At 32.4% G+C, this 10210-nt stretch overlaps 1 protein-coding gene across 2 annotated transcripts in view; it reads right to left on the reverse strand.

Annotated features, from left to right (window-relative positions):
* LOC131855384 (protein daughterless-like) overlaps nt 1-9770 on the reverse strand; it is a 166940-nt gene extending 157170 nt beyond the window's left edge. For both annotated transcript variants that reach the window (XM_059206664.1, XM_059206663.1), the window contains exon 1: nt 9690-9770. In XM_059206664.1, coding sequence (XP_059062647.1) covers nt 9690-9747 — 58 coding nt within the window. In that variant the 5' untranslated portion in view covers nt 9748-9770. The remainder of the gene's footprint in view (nt 1-9689) is intronic.
* Between the last annotated feature and the right edge of the window lie 440 nt (nt 9771-10210).

The following is a 10210-nucleotide window of genomic DNA, read 5'->3' on the forward strand; positions in this document are numbered from 1 at the left end:
AATGACAGAATAAGGAATGAGTATATACGAGGAAGTTTGAAAGTTGCGCCGGTTATAGAAAAGTTGCGAGGTAACAGATTGAGCTGGTATGGGCATGTTATGCGGAGGAATGAGGACCATGTCTTATGGAAAGTGTATAATATGAATGTGGATGGATGTAAAGGGAGGGGACGCCCTAAGAAAAGATGGATGGATTGTGTGAAAGATGATATGAATAAATGAAGAGTATGTTTAGATATGACGACCGATAGAGAGCAGTGGAAGAGAATGACATACTGCGCCGACCACAAATAATGGGATAAAGGCAAGGCAATGATTACAAATTAATAAAAAAATATTCGGCGCTTCGGCCGACAGCGTTGCCGAATATTCGGTATTCGGCCAAATGATTATTCTATGTGTTGTTGAATGTTGATACCAATTAAACTTTTGATTTAATTGGTATCAACATACTATGACGACCTCGGTGGTCTAGCGGTCTAGCACACCGCTTTACGTCTGATGGTCGCGGGTTCGATTCCTCGCACGGCACAAACATTTGTATTCATGAGTATGATTGTTTGTATCGGTCTGGGTGTTTTCTATGTATATGTATGTATTTACAAAACATATATATATATCTATGTACTCGTATCAGTTATCTAGTACCCATAACACAAGCTTTAGCTAGCTTAACTTAGGTCTAGATGGCGCTGTGTGAAACAAAGTCACTGCGTGAGTACTAGAGTTCTCATGACTAGTGATTAGGCCGAATACCGAATATTCGGCAACGCTGTCAGCGCTTCGGCCGACAGCGCTGCCGAATATTCGGTATTCGGTATAAGAACACTAGTACTCACGCAGTGACTTTGAACAAATTTTAGTGCAAACAATAGACTCGTTCACGCTCTTCTTCTCCCCGCTACCTCTTATGACTTGTGAGTGTTTATAACTGTCTTTAATGCGATACTTCCGAATATGGCAAGACAGTTCAGTGACGAGAATCGCGCGAGCTGATGGATTGCGCACTAAACTGTTTTTGTGTAATCTACTCGTGTAGGGTTGTCACATTATTATAAAATACTAGCTTACCCCGCGAACTCCATTCTCTCAAAATTAAATAAAGATTTTTTAAGTTTAGTTACGCAATAAATTTCTGAACGCACCCTGAATTAAGTATAATAATAATATAATAATAATAATAATAATTCTCATCTCCTCTCCTTAAGAGGGGAGATGAGAATATTTGAAAAAAAAAAAATAATATTCTTAGAACAATTCACACAGCGCCATCTAGACCCAAGTTAAGCTAGCTAAAGCCTGTGTTATGGGTACTAGATAACTGATACATGTACATAGATTTTTTTTGTAAATACATACATATAATATAGAAAACACCCAGACCGATACAAACAATTATACTCATGAATACAAATGTTTGTGCCGTGCGAGGACCAGGAGGAGTAGACCGCTAGACCACCGAGGTCGTAGTATGTTGATACCAATTAAATCAAAAGTTTAATTGGTATCAACATTTAACAACACATTTGGTGACAACTTCGTCCTACTCGTCCCAGCTTTTTACGTTAATCCAGAAACTCGAATGAAGATATTTTAATTTGATTTGATCAGCTTTTGATTTAATTGATATTGATATTTCAACACATTTGGCGACGGTTTCGTCAAATCAAATCAAATTTAAATATCTTCATTCGAGTTTCTGGTTTAATGTAAAAAGCTTGAGGAACAGGACGAACCAATTAAACCAACCAAATCAAAACCAATTAAATCAAATAAAAATATTCGAGTGAGTCTACTGCTCTCTTACTCTTATATATCAAATCCACTCTACTCGCTGATCTGTACTAATTATTGACATCTGACAATTCTTTTGTGGACTCCCACTATACAGGTTCGCCTAGTTAGAGCTCCAATGTATAATCAACTTTATAATATTTGTACGTTTCAAAAATAAATAATTAAAAAGATAATTGAGATACAGAAATCATTGAAATACATGTGCGAGGCAATGAGATAAATGTTGGTAACTTGCGAGGAATCGAACCCGCGACTATCGGAAGTGGAGTTGTGCTCCGCTTGACCACCGAAGTCGTTAATATCATAAAGCTAATATAATATATATATAATAGTCTATAAATTGCATTCAACAAGGAGCTGTAGTCGGGATAGTATAAATCACGGGGTGCCTAGTGATGTGAAATATCGATGCTGTTAAAAAATGCAGACATCGACACCTAACAATAGTGGTGTCACCATTATCGATATCGACAATACAGCTCAGTCTGTAGTTTATTTTTTAGAACAACTTTTTTAAATGAAGTATTTAAAAATCTCAATCAAATATTCAGTCAGTTGACAATCTGATGGAGATATTCATCTATACATCTATACATATAAATAAAATTGGAGTGTCTATTTGTAATATTGAAATAATCGTTTTTTACTACATGCATATGAATATAAATACGGTACATACACCGAAATAACATTTTTTTACAATTTTTGTCTGTCTGTCTGTCAGTTTGTTCGGGATAATCTCTGAAATGGCTGGACCGATTTTGACTGGACTTTTTTTGGTATGTAGCTGATGTAATGAGGAGTAACTTAGGCTACTTTTATTTTAGAAAAATATTTTATACTATTATAATACAGCTAGTATTTTCGTATAAACTCCAATTTAAAATCGTTTAAAGCGAGTATCGATAACGTGTATTCACATCCCTTGCATTCTGTTTAACAGTCGGACGCGTGAGAACATACCTACAATTAATAGTTAATGAATCATAGATTAATGGCCCGCAGTTAAACATTTCGTATTTTTAGGTCGAGTGACACCGACGCCAGCCACTCGTGCCACACCGGCCGTACGGGGGCTTCCTGTCAGGTAGTGAGTTCGAATCTATCACAACGACTGATTTAATCTTATTGTGTACTAGCTCTACACGCGACATCGTCCGCGTGGAATTTAACTTCATTTTTCTAAAATAAAAGTAGCCTAAGTTACTCCTTATTACATCAGCTACCTGTCAATAAAAGTCCCGTCAAAATCGGTCCAGCCATTTCAGAGATTAGCCGGAACAAACAGATGTTATTTTGGTACCTACGTATATTCATATGCATGTAGTAAAAACGGTTATTTCAATATTATTTATATGTATAGATTTATATTTGATCCTAATCAATTAGTGCTAGTTGGTAGTTTGTATTTACACGTTTCGACTTGAAAAATGTGAACTTACAAGGATTATTTAAAAGAGCAACACACAAGTTTCATGCTCGTTCTTCTTGTGATTTGAATAAATGATTTTCTATTCTATTCTATTCTGAAATGCCTTCAGTGTCTTTCTTCGTTTAAAATTTCGTGAGACAATTTTTTTTTATTATTTGTTTTATTGCTTTGTTTGCAAAACTTTATTGCTTGTTAATTTGGTTTAAAATAGTATTGGGTAGTCGGAGATATTCGTCTGACTACCCCATTCAGTGTTTCCAGCCCTAAAATAATACCATTATTTTTTTTATAAATTTTACGTGTTTTTGTCTCTAAAATAGATGCTACAGTGTCTAATTTAGAGTCAAAATCACAAAAACACGTAAACTTCATAAAAAAACCTATCCTAACTTTCATTCAAATTGCTATATTATATCACAGTAAACTGTACCTCTATAAATAAAAAAAATATAACTCTGTTATTAATAATTTCTGTTTTACTAACATTAGCTGTAAGAAAGAAAAAAGGCAGATATTGAACACTATAGAAAATAGACGAGGGAAAATGTTAGGACACTTGATACGGCGCGATGATATCATGAAAATTATTATTGAGGGAAAGATAGAAGGAAAGAGCGGGAGAGGAAAACCAAGGCACAGCTACATCTAGCAAACTAAAGACAGAATTGTAGTTGTGTCGTATCAAGGTTTAAAGAGTATGATGGAAGATCGTGGAAAGTGGCAAGAGCTCCACCGACAAGAGCGTCGCTCTTAAATTATGAATGAATGAATGAATGGAATAGAAATAGAAAATCATTTATTTATGATAGATAGATAGATAGATAGATATATCGTTTATTTGTTTGTTACTAGTCACACACATAACATGTTCATAAGAATATAAAATACATAATACAACATAAGATTTATAAAATTGTGTTTTATGTGTGATCTGTAGCAATACAAACAGGTCGAAGCTCAGCGTGGAACATTGTTCAGGGAGCAAAACACTGATTTTCAGCTTCAACCCATTTGAGGGTACGTGAAAATAATAATTAAAATAAATATAAAATAAAAAGAGCAATATTACTGGTAACTGTCTGTGTGTTTATAATAAAAATAATGTCTTAATTATCATAAACATAAACTTAATTTACGCACTTTTGAATAGTCATCACATTTTTTTTAATCGACCGCTCATTCGGATAGCTGTCTCATCACAAGAAGAACGAGCAAAAAACTTGTGTATTGCTCTTTAAATAATTTTATTCTTACTTTACATTTTTAAGTTTAAGTGTGTGAATACAAACTATCAATTAGCACTGATTCAATTAAATAAATAATTAGAACTAGCTGTTATAAAATCTTGCCTACAATCCGTTTTTCAGTACACAGTCGATCAAAAAGGGGCCGAGCAATACTTTCCGAGCAATGTTGCGCAAATCTAAAGAATTTCGTAGATTTCATACCAAACATGTTAAAACACTTGAATCAATAAATACAACTCCCATACATACATAAAGCTATAATAATAATTATTAACTACCGTACACTGCAAACAATATGGCATTTTTTTTTATGGATGATAATGGAACGGTGCTCCCGCCTGCGCTAACGGTTTACGCTGGCGGGGCACCAGTGGAGGATGATAAGATGAGCACGGGGTCAGGTCAGTTAGCACATCGTGATAATTTCACCAAGAATTTATCACGATAGTTTCCAGGGGGAACCGCGTGTGATCGCTTGTTTGGCATTCTAGTTATTTAATTATATATGTAACTAGCTTTTGGCCGCGGCTTCGCCCGCGTTAATTTATCCCCTTAGCGATGGAATTTATCAAAATCCTTTCTTAGGACGCCTACATCATAGTAGCTTTATGCGTGCAAAGTCTCAGCCCGATCAGTGTAAAATTGACAAAGTTTTATATAAACTTTCATCCCCTATTTTATCTCCTTGGGGGTAGAAGAAATCAAAATCTGTTCTTAGCGGATGCCTACGTCATAGCATCTACCTGCATGCCAAATTTCAGCCCGATCCGTTCAGTGTTTTGGGCTGTGCGTTGATAGATCACTATGTCAGACATTTGAGTTATATATATTTAGAATAAATAAATGTAATGAAGTAAATAATAAAAGAGATGTGTACAGCTAGAAGTTAATGGATAATGGTATAGGCTCAATATGTCTACCGTATACAAGAAGTTATTATAAAAAAAAATATTATAGGTCCACATTAGTGGAAACATAAGAATTTGCCTTAGTTTCATACCTATATTAAAAATAAAAATATGTAACACTACAATTAAGAAATTAAAAAAAAAAAGAAAGAAACTGAATACTGCTGACTGACTTGTTGATAGAACTATCAGTACAGAGCTTTATCTGTTGGAAACACCAGTTTTTTTTTATATGGAAGGGCAAACATACAGATTTTTTTTGATATTTTAAATATATATGTTTTGTTAAGACTGCCTCTGTGGAAATAGAAATAGAAATAATCTTTATTCAAATAAACTCATTACAAGCACTTTTGAATAGTCATATTTGATTCTACCACTCATTCGGAATGCAGATTCATCACAAGAAGAATGAGCAAGAAACTTGTGTGTTGCTCTTTTTAATAGATGTTTTTTTCATATAAATAATTACAGTATAACAAGTAAGAGGCATGCGATAATTTAACATAGAAGTCGCTACGCACTCATTATTAATGTAATCAGATAATATTGTCAGTGCTATAGATTTAAAGTTTTTCTGTAAAAACATTATTATCGTTAACGAATTCTTCAATTTTATAGTAAGCTTTTTTGCAAAGGAACTGTTTTATTCGACATTTAAATCTTTGTTCAGGCAGATTTATAACAGACTCTGGTATTTTATTGTAAAACCTTACGCAATTGCCATAAAACGATGTGGTTTAGCAATTTAGAAAACGACGCTGGGAGAATGAAATAAAGTTAACAGCCAGCCCCTACTGGTGAAGGGCAGCTGAAAAAAGAGAACACCTTTGCTACAAGGCACTCTGTATTGAGGGATATGATCTAATTAATAAATAAATCAAAATAAAAAAAAAACATACAAAAGTAAACAATTGCACAATTATTAATAATAATCTTAAAAATAAATATACTACATAGTATATAGTGACGACCTCGGTGGTCTAGCGGTCTAGCACACCGCTTTACGACCGATGGTCGCGGGCTCGATTCCTGGCACGGCACAAACTTTTTGTATTCATGAATATGATTGTTTGTATCGGTCTGGGTGTTTTCTATGTATAATATGTATGTATTTACAAAAAAAAATATCTATGTATATGTATCAGTTACATGTGTAAAAAAATGTATTATAAAATGCAGAATAAAAGCTTCTTTTATCTTTTGTTTAGCACCCATAGTAGCAAGCTCTGCTTAGTTATGAACTAGATAATGTTATATTTATTCCTTATAATGTTATATTAACTTTTTAAAGTTAATATAACATTATAAGAAATTTTTTAAATAAAAGTTAATATAACTACTTAAAAAGTTTACTATCTGAAATATTTTTTTTTTGTTATTTCTATATATGTAATCTGGTTGGTAAATGACTATGCAAGTCTGCTGTCCACTGAGTGCACAACTTTTTATTGAAATGATGCTTCACTTTCTGAAATATTTCAGAATAATAGATAATGAGTTCATCCCAGATAAAACCACTCTAAATTCTCCAATACAATAATAAATACAATTTATAATCGTTAATATTATTAATCTTTACTAATATTATAAATGTGAAAGTGATGTTTGTTACACTTTCACGCAAAAACTACTGAAGCGATCATCATGAAATTTTGTACACATCTTCTTGGAGGTATTTGTTAGAATTCAAATTCAAAAATAATTTATTCATGTAGGACATTTTAGCCGCTAATGAACGTCAAGTTTTACATTATAATTTTTTTTCCTACCGTCCAGTTCAGTATATAGATCCATTTTTTTTAAAGCCAGTTTATTTACAATGTTTAGGTATTTATATAGGTGTCTATGTGTAACATTAAATGAAAATCCCGTGCATGAACAACTATTGCCATGCACGCTCGTCATTCAAGTAATCGTTTAGTGAGTAATAGGCTTTGCTCAGTAAATATGATTTAACAGATGTTTTAAATTTATTTAATGAAACTAATGAATGAACATGGGATACTTTTTATTTTAAAAAAATATTATTTAAGTAATACATTCAATGTGAGTAAAAACTAGTTGGGATATAAAACCTTAACAGATGCATTTAAAGTTGAAAACTGCTTGTACAAGTAGAGATGTCTAACCAATCAATGAAGTTTACAGCTCCAATGATCAGTGTGACCTTGTGCTATTTGTTTTGTAACATAATCAGAGCCAGTTACAATAATACATTCAAATTTCTAATTAATTGATGAGTAAACGATGATAAAAACATATGCTAACTTTGGATTTAAATTGTATTAGATTTATTTCTATGTTCACAACAATAATAAGACCTTTCTTGTCAGTTCTTCTCATCTCGAAATCATTCCGAACTGACGGTAGATTTGACATATCATAAGAGACTGTAATGGATCTACATGAATGAAGATATTATGAATTTTTGAATTGGAATGAATTTTTTAGTTTTACTAATATTATAATTGACAAATGTAAAGTTTGTCACTATGGATGGATGTTTGTTTAATCTTTCACACAGTGAAATGCCAGTAAAATGCCAATAACATCAAAAAATCTGATTATAGCCGGAAAGGCTGATCGCAGATAGAAAAAAAAAGGCTTTCACACAAAAACTACTCAATGGTGAAACTTTAGAGTAATATAAGCTATACATCAGAATAACATACAGGATTTATATCCTGTGTATATTAGTTTAAAAATATATTATATAAATTGGGTACAATATAATGATAAATATCAAGTGTGATCCAGACGAAGTTGCAAACATACACACTCACAAAAATATTATGTTTAAGCATTTATACTAAATTAAGGATCATAGTTTGTTTGAAAAGTCAAAATCTCTTTTAGTATCCCAACTACACTGCATTAAGAAAATATCAATGTTTAGAATATTAATTAGGGATAAACTCTCAAAATTTATTGTTATTATAGTTGTCATTTACAATTTTTGTCTGTCTGTCTGTTTGTTCAGGCTAATCTCTGAAATGGCTGGGCCGATTCTGACAGGACTTTTTTTGGCAGGTAGCTGATGTAATAAGGAGTAACTTAAACTACTTTTATTTTAGAAAACAAAGTTAAATTCCACTCAGACAAATTCGGGTGAACAGCTAGTAAATAATAAAATTCAAAACAGTTATTATCAAATAATAAAGGTTAGTTTAACCTTTTAGAGGTTAAACTAAGCTTTTGTTGTGACTAAATAATACATTGGTACAATTAGTCTAAACTATAATATGTTATAGTTAAAAAAATGTTTAAATTACTACATTTGGACATATGAATATATGATATATGCTACAAATTTTATATTAGAATAACAGAATTGGCTAACCTATCAGATAGGAATGTAAGGAAATGACAGAATAATGAAAGAGACCTAATTTTACAGTATGACCATACTCTGCATGATGGTAGCCAGTCAGTATGGTCCAAATATTACAATAACCATCACAGCATCCACAACTATGCCAAAGATTGTCATCTTGACAACCTGCATACAATTATACTGTTTATCACAAAAATATGCATTTATAAACAAATGTAATCCACTTGTTGGTGAATAATTGTGTCAATTATTACTTAGGGAGGTATTATAAGGTTTATATTGGAGAACCATGACTAGTAACTAAGTTCAATTTGAATCTATACAACGCGCGTTGAGCGTGTAAATAAACAAATTCATTCTATAAACATACCTATAAAGAGACCATAAAAAACGGCAATTCGCGAGTTAAAACTCCACGGAGTAACAATAACATGCGCTGGCTAACTACACAAGATTCCATTGATATTGTTTTATAAAAAAAATGCACTCCGTCTGACGAGACACCGAACTGTAGCTTATATTGTACAAATATCGAAAATAATACGATCGATACTGCGTATACCTATTATTTATTTAATTAAAACGATAACGAAGACGTCAAAGTAAATAAAAGCATTGAAACAATTCACGTTCGCTACGAAACTCAACTGTAGCACAATGGTTTGACCACATTTGACAATAGCGAGTGTGATCAAAACATAGCCTTTTTTACCGTTTTACATTAATATGAGAGCATGTACGTCACTACAATACTTGCGTTGATCATTGTAGAGTATCTTGGAAGATGTATCAACACCGTAAGCGGTGTTTTTTTGTTGTATTTTGAAAAAATGCTGTTTGATTTCCAACACAGAAATGGCATAACACGCGAACACTTTGGCTGATTTTCACAATGAAACACTTCACAGAACTATAACAATCCATTCGAAAAACGCGAGACGAGCTAAGCTATGCTATTTCTCACTCACCTTGTTGTTTATTTGCTATTTTATTGAAACAGTTTTGAAAAACTTCATATAAATGCATAGGCTCGTCATCGCTCGTCGCCATTTTGGAATTTACTGTCCAAATAAAGCATAGACTAAAGAGTTAAAAATTAGAGTCGTTCTGAAATTATTTACTTTTATTACTTACAAAACTTTGAAAAATAAAGAAAATACACTGCTATATATCATTAAACTATTTTGTCGGTCGCTTCAATCAGTCAGTTTGAATCTCTGCATTAACACAAGAATGTAGATTTATTTATGTACTATTAGTACTATTAGTACATAAATAAATCTACAGTACACCATTATTGCTATACTTTCCTCGAAATGTTACCTAGATGATGTTAATAGATAATATATAGTGACGATATTATATCCTCACGCTCCTTATAGAATATAGGCAGAGAAGGACTATTGTCTACTTTGATCTGCAAAAACAACCCATTCAACTTCATTAATTTTTATAATTCATTCCGTGTACAATACATATCGTCTTTTAA

The sequence above is a fragment of the Achroia grisella genome, unplaced genomic scaffold (assembly GCF_030625045.1).
Source record: "Achroia grisella isolate CSIRO2021 unplaced genomic scaffold, CSIRO_AGI_Agris_v1 utg1360, whole genome shotgun sequence".
Lineage (NCBI taxonomy): Eukaryota > Metazoa > Arthropoda > Insecta > Lepidoptera > Pyralidae > Achroia > Achroia grisella.